The sequence below is a fragment of the Abramis brama genome, assembly GCF_963993115.1.
Source record: "Abramis brama genome assembly, chromosome: 6".
NCBI lineage: Eukaryota > Metazoa > Chordata > Actinopteri > Cypriniformes > Leuciscidae > Abramis > Abramis brama.
In genome coordinates this window covers 14,212,765-14,229,816 of record NC_139968.1, presented here as the reverse complement: position 1 = coordinate 14,229,816, position 17,052 = coordinate 14,212,765, and the positions used below count along the sequence as shown (strand labels likewise).

Sequence of the window (17,052 nt, the reverse complement as noted above, 5' to 3'; positions counted from 1 at the left end):
TCCAGTCTTTGTGCTAAGCTAGGCTAGTGGTGGGTGCGTCGTCAGACACAGTTACGGCACGCACGGAGATGAGAAGGGTATGTATGGACTTATCTAACTCTGGGGGATAAGGTGAATAAGCTAAAGTCCCAAAAACTCGGCGTGTTCCTTTAAGACGCACGCCAGTATTGTGCGCAGACAACGTGCCAGAATCAAGTTCTCTCTCACGCTTGAACAAACAATAACACAGTTATGCCAAACTGTCCGTTTTGTTGAGTATCATCATAACATAAGAGCAAAATTAGTTAAATAAAGTCTTAAAGGGATGGTTCGGAGTAAAATCAACCTAGGGTCCTTTGCACCATGACCTCGAGCCAAACACATTGGAAAGTTTGTAAGTACATCAGGAGTTTATTTAAATAATGGCTCATGCTACCGCTACCGGACACTGACGTCACTTCACTGAGTTGAGAAAAGCACGTTAAAGTCCTGACAGAATGCGATAAATAAGGATGTAGTGTAACGACCTGGCCTTCATTAATAAAAAGATGGCATTAAACAAGTATCTAAAATATACTGTCTTTATGTTGTCTCTATCTTTTAATATCATCTGAGACTTTTTAATATCATAACTAACCTGCTTTGTCTAGTCTGTCGGTCCCTGTGTCCTCTTTGCTTCGCGATTTTTCTGTGCGTGAGAAAATGGATGTGCGGCGTGAGAGCTTGTGAAAAGTGTCAATTGCGTGTGTCTCACGGTGAATGCGTGAGAGTTGGCAGCTCTACGATAACGGGAGGTCCTCCAGTAGGTGCTCGTGCTTCCATGGCGGTTTCAGTTGTGCTTCCTCCTCCTTTGGCATGGCAAGAAACAACCATTACCCCTCATTTACACCGCACACGTCTGCGGCGCATTAAGCCTTGGTTATACTTTCGCCTGGCTCCGCAGCGCGAGTCTCCGCAGACTGCGCGCGCACCTCCGCAAACGGACGAGGCGTTTATACTTGACGCGCTCGCCGTTGTACTATTCTTTGAAACGACAGGGGGCGACTCGAGTAATTGTCCTCTAAACCATCAGGAATCAGCGGTGAGAAGAAGAAAGCTATACACACGTGACAATGTTTATTTTACACCACTACCAATACCACACTACAAAAAGAATCGTGTAAAACCCAGTAAACCCTGAGATTATTACTTGTGACAATAAAACAAAATATATGGATATGAGAATGTGTATACAACATAACTAAATTAACAATCTCTTACATATTTTCTAATTTCACTAAACATTTCATTAAGTTTCGTGAACATTTTTATTAAACATGGACCTTTATGTTCATTAAAAATACTTTTTATGCTATTGTATGCTCATTTTTTAAATGTAATCAACTCATTTAGACGTGCAAACTGGGTGCCGGTGTGGTGAGAAGTTCGAGCTCGGCCAGATTCGGCTCGAAGTCGTTCATCTTCGGATGCGCGCCGCGCGCGTTGTTACAAAAAATATCGCGCACACCGCCAGGCGAAATTGGGTCTTGCGAACCCAACGCGCACGACCGCCCACACCGCAATGACGTCATTTTTGCCGCGCGCACCTTCGCGCTCGTGTGGACGCGTCGAGTATAAACCAGGCTTTACGGCTGCGACACGGCTACCGGAGCTGATCGCGCCCATTCTAGTCAATGCTTGTGTTTACACTGGCCGCGACGCGGCGCGTTTCAGAAGCTTCCCAGAAGCGGCTCTCCGCGCCGCTTCGCTAAATATAGGCGCCTAGTCTATTTTTGACGGACGCGCGTCCAAGTCGCACCGGAAATACAAAATAAAAGTAAAAAAATACTGTCAATTTCAAAATAAACACCATGTGCAGACTCCCAATTGTATTGCACACCAATATATCCTTGGTAGAAAGCATAGACTGTAAGGTAGAAACCTCCAAAATCAAGAAAAACCACGTCGGACAGGCAAATCACGTGGTCTCGCGCATCCAGTTGCTCCGCTTCTGAAATGCTCCTGGTGTGAGTTGGCACCGCGTGGAGGACGGAATAAAACCTTGTCGCAGACGTAATGCACCGCACACGTGTGCAGTGTAAATGAGGGGTTACGCTGAAATAGAGCGCGCGCCGTGCGGAGCGTGCATAATGCAATCTATGAGCAGTGATTCGCCAAACCTCCCTTATTGCAGTCGCACACATTTCTTCTGATTTTATTTTGTAGTAACGAGTAACGAAGATGCTTAGTTGAAATATATCGGAGTAAAAGTATACATTTTATCTAGGAAATGTAGTGGGGTAAAAGTGAAAGTTGAAATAAATTTAAATAAAGTACAGATACGTGAAATTAACTGTGAAATTATTACATTCATGAAATGTTTTTAATTGCGATTAATCTCAATTAATCATAATATTTTTCTGTAATTAATCTAGTTATTTTTTTAATCGATTGACAGCACTAATAATAATAATAATAATAATAATAATAATATATATATATATATATATATATATATATATATATATATATATATATATATATAGCCTATTTAATTGTAATTTCATGCCAAGGTAATGTAACGCAAAGTATAGTGTAATAACATTTTTAAAAATTAAAGATTTTAGCTCCTTCGTCAAGACATGCTTTAATTAGATCTTTTTTGCCAACTTCTATTTTCGTTGTGAAGAACTTTATTATATATATATAAAGATCCATAGATAATTTTTTTCCCCATCTTAAAGGTACACTATGCATTTTCCGTTTTTCTCAAACAGCGACCCCTAGAGTCAATGTGAAGTACTTGTATTTAACGTTACTGTCGTAAATACCACTCACGCAGAGCTGTTGTTTTCTTTTCCTTGACTCTTCTGACCGCGCTTTCTTCGTTTTCTTCGTCGACTCTGCCATGATTCACGTCTGAAATGCATGCTAGTGTCTTCCATAGAGGCTGCTTCATATGTTGTTGATGTATGTGACGTGTGCCGTAAAGCAAGTCGTGATTCTCGCAAGATTTGGCGGGGTGCCACCTCTCAAACCTGCATTGCCCTGATCTAAAAAAAAAAAAAAATCCAAGACAAACTAAAATATTTTGTCAATAAAATACAAGTATTAACTTTTACATATAAAATAATGGTATTTTTTTAATAATTAAAAATAAAATTATTTTTGAGTTTGACAACAAACACACTGGAAAACATAGCTATACAATATAATTCAAAACATAATAAAAATGAATAATTTCTGAACATTGACTCTCAATCTTTATTCACCTTTTCTCATGTTTTCCCAATAGAATTCATAAAAGTATAGAATAGCATAGTTCTATTAGGGGCTCATTGTAACGTTGTGTTAAAACGTACCCCACCTGCGCAACTGGGATTTAAACCCTGCTAGTGTCTTCTGCTGGTTAGATCAGCATTAAAGAACTATATCAACTGTTAAATAACATATTGGAGATTAAAATAATATCAGATTTGTCTAATTTAAAAAAAAAACCCACAAAAAACAGAGATTTCATCTAAGAGCTGATTCTTTGTAGCGAACGAGAAGAGCCGACTGCCCTTGTTGAGAGCCGAATCTTTATTTGGGGCGTGACTTTATTTTGGATGGGCACATAATGCGGCCAATCACATGGGAGGACAGACTAGGATCATACCATTATGTGAAAGGAAGGGGGACACAGTCTCCGAAGATTGCGAGTGTAGTGGTACAGGCCAGGTACATAGAGTGACACAGAGAGGTGGGGAGTCGGATTTAAATGCTAATGCTAAGACTTTTGCCTTTATTTATTTGATTTGTTTGCTATGGTTCTGTTTTCAGCTGTTCAATTAAAAATTTATTAAAATGTTAAATAATAGTAAATCTGTATTTTTTTGTAATGGAAAAAATGCATAAAAAATAAGGCTTTTATGATAATACTGAATAAAAAATTGCTTACCAACACACAAATCATTCACAATTGCTAAATTGGGCTAAAATAGAAAGCTAAGAGTGATACTAAATGAAGAGCCATTAGGGATCCTTAAGCCGGCTCTTCTTAGGGAGCCAAGCCAAAAGAGCTGAATCTCTGAAAAGAGCCGGACTTCCCATCACTAGTTGATATGGCAACTAGTAAATACACTAAGTTTATATTTTTATTTTTTTGATCTCGAAAATGTATATGTTCCTGATCTCGACATGTGCATTTTAAGGTGTTTTGAAGGCCAAAAAAATGGACAACAGCAGCTTTAAAAGCATGTCAGTGGGCAGTAGCATGAAGTATTTTATCAGATAACAGATTCTTAAACATGAGAATCAGTTTAAATGTATGCACCCTGGGTGGAGCCCTGCGATTCAGCCAATAACTGGCAGGTCTGACTCAGATGCAAAACCAATCAAAACTTCCTGTTCGGCTGGGGGTGGGACGTTCAAACTGTGCTTTGACTGTCAATCACTGGCACTCGCGTTTTGAATCAGTATCACTAACGTTTAAATATTTTAGTGAATGTAATTGACTGAGCTATGCTCATATTATGATTTTAAATTGTAATGGGTCATACCAAGCGTGCCGCACAAGCCCTGAAAAGTGAAGCCAAAACGTCTCGATCGCCCCCCCCCCCCGGTGACTGGTCCTAGTATAGGTCATAAGCCCCGCCTCCCTGTGTTATTCAACGGGACGTGAGACCAACTAAACAATTAAATTACACTTCAAATATCTTTTTTCCAAAGGTGGTTTCTGTCATTTACTGTAGTTTTTATCACGCTGATGTAAGTTCAAGTGTCTGTTTGTAAAACTAGATGTACCGCATGGCGGTACAAAATATGACCGCCGCTCAGGCCTGCACTGGCTTTCCACAAAAATAAATGACGTGGAGCAATTTGGCTGTATTGCGTGTTTATGTATATACCTAAAAAAAGTAGTAGTATGTGCATGTCTGTCTGTGTGTGTGTGTATGTGTGTGTGTTTGTGTATGTGTGTGTCTGTGTGTGTGTGTGTCTGTGCGTGTATGTATGCGTGCGTACATGTGTGTGCGCGTGTTTGTGTGTGTGTGTCTGTGCATGTGGATTTGTATGTGTGTGTATGGGTGTGTGTCTGTGCGTGTGGATGTCAGTGTGTGTGCATGCTTGCGTTTGTTTGTATTCCTGCATGTGTGTGTGTGACAGTATCATCCTAAACCAGCAACCCTTCGCTCAACACCACCATCTACAGGCCGATGAGTGTACAGTCACTAAATGTGCACATAAATGAATTTATTTTATACCCCCCCATGGATGAAATTCTACGAAACTTAGCATACCCCCAGAGGATGTCAAGTTAATCATACACATGAAATATGGTGCAGTTCTGAACATCTCAACTGAAGATAGGGGCGATTAAAGCCGAATAATATTGCATTTTCATTTTTTTGGGAAGGGGCGCAAATCACAAATGAGTGATTATGGGCTAGGTTGATGTGGGCCCTTAAGACCAACATACCATAAAAATTTCTTCATCCTCGGTGCCATGGTTCAGGTAGTTATTTAGGAAAAACTGCATTTTTTGGGTTTCGGGGGGCCCAGCGCGGGGGGGGAGTGAAATTTTTCCGTACAAGTCTAGTGGGGCTACATGCCCACCAAATTTCATGTTCCCCGGTGTTTCGGTGTCCCTGGTATCGTTGACGAAAAATTCAGTAGATGACGAAAAAAAAAAAAAAAAAAACTTTGACAATCCCTATATGACCGCTTTCGCTAGCTATGCTAGCGGCGGTCATAATAAGTTTGTTTTTAGCTAGTTACGTGATGCTTTAAAAACGGTGGTGTAACGTCATGATTGACAGCTGTGATTGACAGGTTCTCTGAGTGAAGTAGTCACTGAAGCACCATCAGACTTTTTTTCGGGATCTTCGGAGGACTGAGGAGATTGTATTTACTTTATTTTAACAAGCCTCTTGTCGTACTGCAATCAATTTTTTAAAAAGTGCACTCAGGGAGAGTGCATTCTGCGAGAGTGAGGGCGGGGCGTTGATTTCGCGGCTTTACTTCCTGCTCACTACTGCGCAGCACTGGTCCCGAGATCGCTACTGCGCAGACTCAAGCCCCAAGATGTCAGCGCCATATCGGGACACTGGCGGCTTCAGTTCTCACCAATGGAAGAGAGCGAAGGGGCGTCGTCCATCTTTTTTTACAGTCTATTGGTCATACCAGAGCCCATCTACGCCTGGGCACTCCCTATTAAGTCCTATTTTGGTTGTAGTTCCACCAGAGTTCCAGTGGGGGCGATCGTCCATGAGTGCAAAATGAATGGGAGTCTATGGGGCTAGACGGCTAAATTTGTCTCTTTCACCCTATTGCCGTTGAGAAATCTCAGATTTGATTGTAGGTTTTGCAAGTTCAACATGGGTTATATGTCGAAAGTTGAATGAACGAGTACTTATGTCCTTTCGATTTCTTACAGGTTGAGTTGTTGTTGCCCATAACACGCTAGCATCCTGCTAATGAACGCTGATTGGTCAGCGAAGGACTGATTACGACCAGAGATACCGCTTGATGGCATCGTGGCATCCGAACCAGGACCAGAAACAAACAAAACAAAAACTCTTCTACACTCAAAAAAATGAATCATGGCATAGTTTATAATTATGTATTTGCATCCTTTTGATTTTATTTAAATAATAATATTTTCAAAATGTATGTAGTCAAATTGCTTAGAATCAATGTAAATCGGTTCATTGTGAAAACTATTCGATTTAATCAGTTAACAATTATGAATATGGTTTAAATATATCTAGCTGTGGAACGAGCCAGATCCTATTAGTTATATTTTATGAGATTGGTTTACATATAATTTATGGGCAATGGAATTGTTTAGAGGCGGAAATGATCCATACTCCAGTCGGTAGGGAGCGGTACTGCACATACACATGACATGTCTATGGCAATGCACATGAAAAAAAAAAGCAGCAACCAGCGCGCGGCAGAGAGGCAGTTGAAAAAACACCGCTCTCCTCGCCATCTTACATCGGATCATCTTCTTGGATCAACCTGATTGCAAGGCAAGTTACATTATGTACTCATCGTATAAAAGTTGACTGCTTTCAATATATATGTGTGTTATTACTGCTGTCGATATCGTATTAAACTGTATCAATGCACTGACTGTCAATTTGCATTTATTCCACTTATGTTAGCTAACTAACTTGCACATGGTTCTTATAAAAGCTAACTTTATCTACTTTCCCCTTAAGCTACTTTTTTCAGCTAGACAGTATGCTAATTAAAAGTAACAGGGATGCGTATTTATTTTTAGTTTAACGTTATATTAATTTCCGTATTTTCTGACCTGAATAACATAACTTAGAACTTTGGCCACGTGCATAGCTTAAGTTAAATCCGAGAGGAAAAAATGGTTTTAGGTGTTAACTGTTTAAAGATTAAAATAGCGATGTGTCATTAAACGATTACTAAACCAACTGCAATTTTAAATATATTTATATCGTACATGGATAACTTCCAACAGTTGCCAGTTGATCGGGTTTTACCCCGTCTGTGTCTTTAACGTTTGACGGCAAATAAAGACAGTTATAAACTACTGCAATTAGTAAATGAGAGTACTATTCTAATAATTCTCTAAAAATATAATGCTGGCTTTGTAATTTCATAATCAAAAATATGCTTTTGTTTCTAACTAAAACCATTTTTTTTTTCAGATACATCAAGCATCTTTTCTTACATCTAAATGGTGGGACAACCTCCTAGACCTTGTATGTATGCTACAAAGATTGTTTTTTAATACATAGAAGAATCAATACATCAGATTATGAACAATTAATCTCAGTTTGAATGTTATATGATTCAACATAAAAAAAAAGCATAACATAGTTAAAAACAAATTTAAAAACATATTTTACAGACATGAACAGCCTGATATCATCTTGTAATCAACCATAGTTTCTTATAAATTGGACCTATGTAGTTATTTCATTGTTATAAAAAAGTTATTAATAAATTATTATTAGTAGTAGTAGCTGTATTTTGACTTAAAGTAAAATCAAGTATAAATTCAATAATTTATGTTGATTCTTTAATATTTGGACGTAACTGATTTTTTTTCTTTTGTCTTTGTTCACAGATATGTGAATGTGGCCATGCAAAGTGTGTGACATTTCATTATCTACCCGGTATGAATTGCTAAAACATTTTAGGCTGAAACATTTCCACTATGGTCGCAATTGCCGGTATCCCTGTCTATATGCAGATTGCCCATGTACATTCACAAGTTGGAAGAATCTTTTGAGTCACACGTATCAAACACACAGGAAGTTAACAGCAGCAAATGTTCAGTTAACTACATTCTTCTGTCAGACGTGTGCATGTAAGGAAATTTTAACTGAAAAGGAATACTTTGCTCATGTAAATCAACATCTTAGGCAGTATGAAACCGTAACTTGTATGTTTGAAGGATGTACGTTTGAGACAAACATATATGGAACATTTCACTCGCATAAAAATCGTAAACATAATCCCTACACTCTAAACGATTTTAAGGCAGGTGTTGTTAAACTCGCTGCTCAGTCAGACGAATCTGGTAGTACTGTAGATGATAGCCCCTCATCTTCTGCTGACATAGATTTTGTACCTCGGTTAGATGCAGATAGTGATATAGATACTTCAGATGACCTGCCGAAATTAGTAGAACAAAAAATAGCTGCAGTTTTGCTGAAGTTGGAAAACATTTTTCATGTGCCATCTACAGCTATTGATGAACTACTTGATGAACTACACTTCCTCTTAAGTACTGTGTCTGTGCCTGTAACTTGTAGCAGTCTTTCAGATTTTTTCAAAAACAAAAACCTTGAAGTTGATAGCTTAATTATTAAGGAACTAGCTGATGTACTGTGTAAATCTAACCCTTTAGTAAAATCAATAGGGAAAGATGGTCCCCTTTCTACAACTTATAAGAGAAAAGAGTACTTTAAGGAATTGTTAAATATTGTTGAGCCAGTGGAGTTTATTCTGGACCAAAAAAAGAGCAGGACATTTCAGTATATCCCATTACTGCAGTCTTTACAGCAGCTACTTGATTGTACTGCAGTGTTAAACGGTATTATCAGTAGCCACAGAACACAGGAAAGTACAGACCAGTTAGAGAATCAGCAGTATCGCTCTATAAGAGACGGTTTGTATTTTAAGGACAACACTTTCCTGTCAGGTGATGAGTTGCGAATTTGTTTAACTTTGTACATCGATGATTTTGAGCTATGTAATCCCCTGGGTACATCGCGAAAAAAACACAAATTGTGTAGTGTGTACTGGATTCTGAATAACTTGCCACCAGGCTCTCATTCAGCACTGTCTTCCATTTATTTAACGGTTTTGTGCAAAAGTGACGATGTAAAGGTATTTGGCTATGGAAAAATTCTAGAGCCACTTTTACAAGACCTTTGTACTTTAGAAGAGCATGGTGTTTTCAGCTCAAAACTTGGGAAGTTTGTCAAAGGAACAGTCCATAGTGTTGTAGCGGACAATTTGGGAGCCCACGGATTGGCTGGTTTTGTAGAGAGCTTCTCTGGCCAGTATATTTGTCGATTTTGTACTGCTCAGAAAGTAGATATTCAAACAAGGGATGTTCAGTCAGGTGCTTTTTTGCTTCGAACAAAAGAAATACATGAAGCACATGTAAAGTCTGCACAGGAAACTGACACAAATTGCTTTGGTGTGAAGAGAGCATGTGTTTTAACAGAAAATCTTCAACATTTTCACGTTAACACAGGCTATCCCCCAGATATAGTGCATGACTTATTTGAGGGTATTGTCCCTTCAGAACTGGCACTATGTTTCAGTGTTCTCATCTCTAAGAAGTATTTCAGTCTTGAATGTCTTAACACACGAATCGTCAAATTTCCCTATAAGTGGAGTGACAAAAAAAATCGATCTCAAGTTATACCAAACAGCTATTCATGTAAGAAGACAATAGGTGGCAACGCCCATGAGAATTGGAATCTAATTCGATTGCTTCCATTTCTAGTAGGAGACTTGATTCCAGAGGATGAGCTTGCTTGGCAAGTGATATTAGACCTGAAGGAAATTGTAGAATTAGCTGTGGCACCAGTTCACACTGATGAGACAATTGCTTATCTTGATGTCAAAGTGTCTGAGCACAGACAGAGACTACTCGAGCTTAACCCGGACGTAAAGCTTTTACCTAAACACCACTATCTTGAGCATTACCCGCACCTGATTAAGTGTTTTGGGCCTCTTCTAGGTTTATGGACGATGCGGTTTGAAGCTAAACATAGCTTTTTTAAACAAGTAGCTCGACACACAAATAATTTCAGGAATATTGCACTCACACTGGCAGCCAAACACCAGCAATTCATCAGTTACCACATATATTCATCCACACTCAATACATCAAATTTGGAAGTTTCAAATGTCTCTACAGTCCAGGTTGATGTTCTGAATAAGGAAGTTGTGTTGGCTCTCAGGCAGAAGTATCCAAATATCAGTCAAGTTCATCTTGCAAAAAGTGTCACCACTAGAGGAATTAACTACAAAAATGGAATGTTAATTGCATGTGGTTCAACTGCTGGAATGCCAGAATTTGCAGAAATTCTACAAATGTGCATAAGGGGAGATGAGCTGAGTTTCATTGTGCGTTTATTGTGTGCATGGTATAGAGACCACTTCAGATCTTTTGAGTTGACTTCTTCACCAGGTAAAGAGGTTGCCCTGGTTCAGCTTGAAGAACTGACAGACTGCTATCCACTTGTGGCCTATACAGTTTGTTCCAAACGTATGGTAACCCTGAAGAGACACATCGTCATCAAAGGTGTGATTTATAAGACTTTCTTTACCTTTTTTAAAAGAATATAGTAACTTTAACATATCAATGTTTTATTTATTAATAAGACAATTCCTATGTTTTTGGGGTCTGCATTCTAGATTAAAAAATCAGGATGGCAGGACCAGTTAGCTTCAGAGTCCTTTTTGGAAGTGAAGATGATGCAAGAAAACTAACCATTAAATCCGGAATACCATCTTCTGTGGATGAATTGGCTTTTGAAATTAAGACCTTCTTTGGAGTAACAGAGCAGTTTAGGCTTCAATACAAAGACGTAGACTTTGGAAACGAATTCATGAACCTCTTATCAATTTCTGATATTCAAGATCGCAGTACTTTGAAAGTGGTATACTTACATTGTGAGGCTACCACCTCCGCAATATCCTCAGCTCCATCCACTAAAGATAACTGCTCCACAATACCAGTTACTCCCTCCAATGTATCTTGCAGCTCCTCGTCACAAGAACCAAGTGATTCAGCATCTGCTGACTCCTGTAGCCGCAATGATACTGTCATATTGTCATCTCCTGACTCCCGGTCTTGCACTTGGCCTAAAGATTTTGTAGTGCCACGCTTTTCATATTGTGCCGAGATGCAGCTCCAGAAGGGAAATGATGAATTCAGTGCAAGTGGAACTTTCCTATCTCTTACGCCCAAACTCAGATCTGATATTCTTGAAGGCATTGCAGAAGAAATAATCAAGTATACAGCATATCCAAAGGACAATCAGTTTGAAAAAGTTGCTGAGGCCTTGATACAAACCCATCCATGTTTGCGTGAGAAAGGAACTCAGACTGGGTGTTGTGGATGGAAGTACTATATTAAGATAAAGATGATGAACTTCCGCACCAAGCTTGGCCGAGCTGGACACCCAGAAGTCACAGTCAACTCACTTAAAAACAAACAGAAAGGCCAGGGAAAACCAGCTGCAAACATAAAAAAGCCACGGAGGGCAGAGGTTAATTTCTGTCCAAACCATCCGAGAGGTGAAACCAGTGACAGCCTGGAGGTGGAAAGGGTTGCTCTATTGACCGAGGTAAAAAAAAAGAATAACGAGACTGTGATCAAGGAAAAGATGCAGCGTACCTTCTCATACCGACGACAAGAAATTCTTCAGGAGCCAATGATTACAGAGGTCAGAAACAGATGGCCAGCATTGTTTGAAATTGGAGAAGTAAGTAGTTAAGTGTTGTTTGAAACGGAAGTGCAGATTTATACACTAACACATCTTGTTTAAGGTGAAATATATTCTGTTGTGTCCTTATTCATCTTTTTTCAGGTCAACTTGGAGTTCATGCGTATAACAACTGTTCCGCTGATATCAAAATTCATTGGTCAACTGGACAAATACACTGATGGCCTGATGAAGGTGTTCCGTCACAAAGGAGGATGTGCAGGACAGAAAATCCGCGCCATAATGGCATTGACAGCTAAAGTAAGTGTGTTTTTATGTTTTGCATTTGTTTTCAACTGGTTACTCATTTGACTTGACAGGAATTCAGAAAACTCTCTCTCACACACGCGCACACACACACTTTCTCTGTCCCTCTGAGATGCCAAGAACACAATCTTTCTTACACATTAAATACACATTTATTTGATTTATTAGTGAGGACATCTCAATCTCTCTCACACACATACACACAGTCTTTCTGTTTCTCTCTATTCAAATTAAATAACTTTATTGGCATTATTGTTTATGCACAATATTTTTAAAGCATTATTCATATCAATAAGTTGCTAAATAATTAAGATTATTGTCTGTGTATAGTGTTTTATAATAGTGTATTAGTTCACCCAAAAATAAAAAAGTGTTATTAACTGAACCTCATGACGTTCCAAATCCGTAACTTATCTTCGAAACACTACGGAGCCCCGCACATGACATGCAAGTAAAAAAGTAAATCGTGCGCACAATTTAATAATTCATCCCTCGATTTGCTAAATCGTGCGCACAATTACATTTTTTTTCTTGCATGTCATGTGCAGGGCTCTGTACAACACAAATTAATATATTTTTGATGAAATCTGAGAGGTTTCTGTTCCTCCATTGACAGCTACGCAACCACCACTTTGACATTTCAAAAATGTTATCAAGAGATCATAAAACTATTCCATATGAATTGAGCAGTTTAGTCCAAAATTTCTGAAGAAATTAACAGATTGAATTTAGGCTTTTTTTCACAAACAAACATTCATTAACTCACATCAGTTATAGTAAACGGAAGCTCAGGAATTTTCGCATTGATGTGCGAGAACCAGTGAGGTTTGGTCTAGTGTGTTAAGCAGGTTCGGTTGAGCTTCTGTTTATGTTTGCTGATCAAAGTTTATACAAATAAAAGCCTAAATTTAGTCTGTTCATCAAATAAAGCGATCATGTCTCTTTAGAAAATTTGGACTAAACTGCTCAATTCATATGGAATAGTTTTATGATCTCTTTATGAATTATTTGAAGCGTCAAAGTGGTGATTGTGTAGCTGTCAATGGAGAAACAAAGTTTTCAGATTTTTTTCCAAAGAGATCTTCATTTGTGTTCTGAAGATGAACAAAAGTTGAACAAAATTTATGACAATTGTAATTTTTGGGTGAACTACCTCTTTAAAATGTAGCCTTACTTAAACTGTAAGTTAATAATTAATGACGTTTTTTTGGAATCTTCTTATGCTTGTTTGAGAATGAAGACATAAACACCAGGCGTGATTGTATCCTGAGGTGCCTAAGTGTCTACCTCAACGAAGACATCGAGACACTTGTCAAAGAATATGTGGTAAGTGTGTGTCAAGCTATTCTCTTCATGTTACAAATTTCAATTTTCATTGATTATGTTAACTTTCTCATTGGTATCACAGTCTAGCTTTTGCCATTGTGTGTAGTGTGCAGCGAAATATTAAACTATGCAGCAATCAGTACAGAGCATGATTGATCAAACTAGAAATGACCTGGATAAAATGATCCAGTTGGTATTACAAAGTAAGGAAAATATGAAATCAGAATCATGAAACACTCACATCATTATGCTGATCTCAGATTTGGTGTAGATAGGGAAAATAATACATTATTCATGGCAAAACAGGAACACAGTACAATTATCATTTCAATTACATGACTGAATCAATAGGAAAACTTGGAACACATTGGGAACTTATTTTCTTTGTTTATCCTCCAGGACACTGAAAGTGTGGAGGCTGAGTCTCTCATTGCACAGACAACAATGGGCATCTATGTCATTCGAGCGGATGGTGCTGGTCCTGAAGAAGAACCTTCAGATGTTGGTGTTGTTCTTGAAGGAGTTGAAGTTCTGCAAAACCTGCCAAGTGTCACACTTGGATGTGTGATGCTTTTTGGACTAATTTATGCCCTTAACTTAAACTATCCAAAGGACCTCAAGTGCACATTTGAAGCATTTCAGAAAATCCTGATGGAACTGGATACAACCAAGCTGTCGCCAAAAGTTCAGGGACTGAAAATTAAGATGCTTCAGTGAATCATTGAGAGATATGCTGATATTTACATTTTTCCTCTTGACTTGCACTTTTTCTACTCTTTTAAGATTTTTTTTTGTTGTTTTGAAAGTTGTTGTTGCTGTAGAACCTTTTATACACTTGTACTCCTAATATGTAAACATGGTTAAAAAGTGTGATGGTGCTAAACCACTCAACCTGAGTGTTATGGCATTTTCTGGCCACCACCCTATCGTTCCAAATTGTTGCATATCACACATATGTGAAAATGTTAGCGTAATTATGTGAAAATGTTAGCGTAAAATAAGCAAGTGTTGTCCTTGAATCAGATTTGACCAAAATTTTATGTCTAGTCTACCTCAAGTTTTACAGTTTTTAAGCAGTTCTTGAGGAAATCTATTTTGTGTTGCTGTAGAACCTTTCATACTACTGTACTCCTAACTTGGAGACATGCGTAAAAGTGTGGTGGTGCAAAACCACTCAACCACTGAGTGTTCTTATTGCATTTTCTGGTGACCACCACCCTATTTTTCCAAATTATTGCATGTCACAGATTTGTGAAAATGTTTGTGTAATGTTAACAATTGTTGTCATTGAATCAGATTTGACCTGATTGTTATGTCTACCTCAAGTTTTGCAGTTTTTTAAGCACAGTTCTTGAGGAAAAAGTACTATGCCTGCAGTCTGTTAAAATCCTTTGCATTTATTTGTTATAGGATGATTGTGGCAAAAAAAAAAAAAAAAAAAAATCATAAAGTAGTGCATTTAACCTTGGTGTGTTAAGTAAAGAATGAAAGTACTTTATTTTTTGTTGAGGTTGCACACAACACAGTATTAGTGAGCACAGACTGTCTTGCTAGCTTGTTATTTCTAAAATAAAAATGTGAAATGAAGTGACCCTCTGGCCGTTCTTTTTTGTGTTGTATATTGTGATTGGGGAGGGGAAATGGTGATGAATAAGTAAATACAAATTTATAAATATGATTTTAAAATACATTGGGTTTATTAATATAAATTACTTAAATGTGATGCATTTTAAGTAAAATAGGTTTATTACATAATAACACAAAAACCCATTTCTTATTCATTTAAAATAAATTGGATTAATTGAAAATATTACATAAATCTAATTGTTACTTGTTTTATTTATATAGGACTTACATATATTTATCACATTAAGTTTATTAATACGTTTACATTAAAAATACGTAATCCAAATGGATGGAAAATTTATATGCAATCAAATTACATAAATCTTATTTATTAGGCCTAAATATTTTTTTGAGTGTAGCACGTGTATTTACCTGTGTCAGCTGTGTTGTCAATGCCTCGAGAGAAAAGAAAGTGCAGAGCGCGAAAGCACCAAAGTGACTGAAGGTGTTTTGTTTGTTTCTGGTCCCGCTTCGGATGCCACGATGCCATCAAGCGGTATCTCTGGCCGTAAAGAGTATATCTGGTCGTACAATGTGTATGACGTCATTGACACTTTAAAATACTTTTTAAAGCAAATAAGTGACTCTAAAAAATCGAACACCCAGCAATGTGTAATTTCTTTGCATCTCCTTTTGAATACAACATTCAAATGACAAAAAATTATATCCTGAGAAAAGTGGATTTTGACCTCCATAGACCTCCATTCATTCTGCACTCGTCCTGTGAGCGCCCCCATATGAAATCAGAGTGGAACTGCAACCAGTTCAGAAGCCGGAAGTTTACTAAGAGTGAAACTTCTCGCCTTATTAGACATTCTCTGGTCATACCCATACCATTAATATTACTAGAGCACTGAGCAATTGAAGTAAATCGAAAACTCGGCTCATACAAGGACACAGTTATTACATTGAACAAGAACAATGTAAGTCTAAAATGCATGCAAACATTTGAGTTTAATCCTTTAGCTTGCCCTCTTTAACAACGCAGTGAAACTAAATGTACAAAGCAAACTTTGTATGAAGCTGAAATAACCTCAACATTAGCAACAACAGTAAAATAAGATCATATGATTTTTCTTTTAATCATATGCACATAAAAGTGTAATTTGTTGCTATAGCAACAGTGAAAAAAGAGCATTTTATTTAATATGTTAAAGGTAACTTACACTATGCAGTTTCTGTTTTTCTTAAACAGTGACCCCTAGAGTCGCTGTGGAGTACTTGTATTGAACATTACTGTCGTAAATATCACTCATGCAGAACCATCTCTGCACTCTTCCGACTGCTCTTTCTTCGTTTTCTTCCACGACTCTGCCATGATTCACGTCTGAAATGCGTGCTAGTGTCTTCCATAGAGGCTGCTTCATATGTTGTTGATGTATGTGACGTCATGCCGTAAAACAAGTCGTGATTCTCGCAAGGTTTGTCGGGATGCCACCTCTCAAACCTGCATTGCTGGTTTTGCCAGTACTTACTTAGTGTACTTACTTTTCTAAATTAGTAATAAAACAATCGCTCTTGCCAACAGGGATAGCTAGTATGTTTGCGTAGCATAACACGACACTTTATGAGATTAATATCATGTTTTGCTCCAAAATCACTATATACTGTACACGTCAGTCACATTTGAAATAACTTGCTTCTGTGGTTCCATGTTGCTGCTTAACACAGAGTGAGACAGAAAATATATCATTTTATAAAAATTCTATATTCTGGTACAGACTATGTCGACGATTAGCGTTGCATTTATAGATGCATCATTCTTACGAAAATGGCTTGAAGAACACAGATAAACACTGAGCACTGCAATTGTGTTTATTGTCTTCATGTTTTATTAGTCAAAAGGTTTCTATCTGCATGTTATTCAGCTGAAGCATATCTGAAGTCCATATAAAGGATT

General features: G+C 37.8%; 2 protein-coding genes and 1 long non-coding RNA gene across 3 annotated transcripts in view; 2 read left to right on the top strand and 1 right to left on the bottom strand.

Moving 5' to 3' along the window:
• Positions 1-17,052, top strand: part of LOC311084422 — an 81,693-nt gene that overhangs the window by 37,117 nt on the left and 27,524 nt on the right. The gene's annotated exons all lie outside the window — the stretch shown is intronic.
• Positions 1-17,052, bottom strand: part of LOC311084420 (V-set domain-containing T-cell activation inhibitor 1-like) — a 138,826-nt gene that overhangs the window by 98,257 nt on the left and 23,517 nt on the right. The gene's annotated exons all lie outside the window — the stretch shown is intronic.
• Positions 6,719-15,109, top strand: LOC311084323 (uncharacterized protein). Its single transcript, XM_084116278.1, has 8 exons — positions 6,719-6,971; positions 7,626-7,679; positions 8,048-8,096; positions 10,634-10,747; positions 10,861-11,933; positions 12,039-12,194; positions 13,434-13,526; positions 13,926-15,109. The coding sequence occupies exons 5-8, from the start codon at positions 10,875-10,877 to the stop codon at positions 14,241-14,243; spliced, it is 1,626 nt and encodes a 541-aa protein (XP_083972404.1). The 5' UTR covers positions 6,719-6,971; positions 7,626-7,679; positions 8,048-8,096; positions 10,634-10,747; positions 10,861-10,874; the 3' UTR covers positions 14,244-15,109.

Excerpts from the sequence above, each read along its gene's own strand:
- LOC311084323 (XM_084116278.1), top strand. The coding sequence starts at position 10,875 with ATGGCAGGACCAGTTAGCTTCAGAGTCCTTTTTGGAAGTGAAGATGAT. Across the intron at positions 12,195-13,433 it reads TAATGGCATTGACAGCTAAA|AATGAAGACATAAACACCAG; the intron begins GTAAGTGTGTTT and ends TGCTTGTTTGAG. Across the intron at positions 13,527-13,925 it reads CACTTGTCAAAGAATATGTG|GACACTGAAAGTGTGGAGGC; the intron begins GTAAGTGTGTGT and ends TTTATCCTCCAG.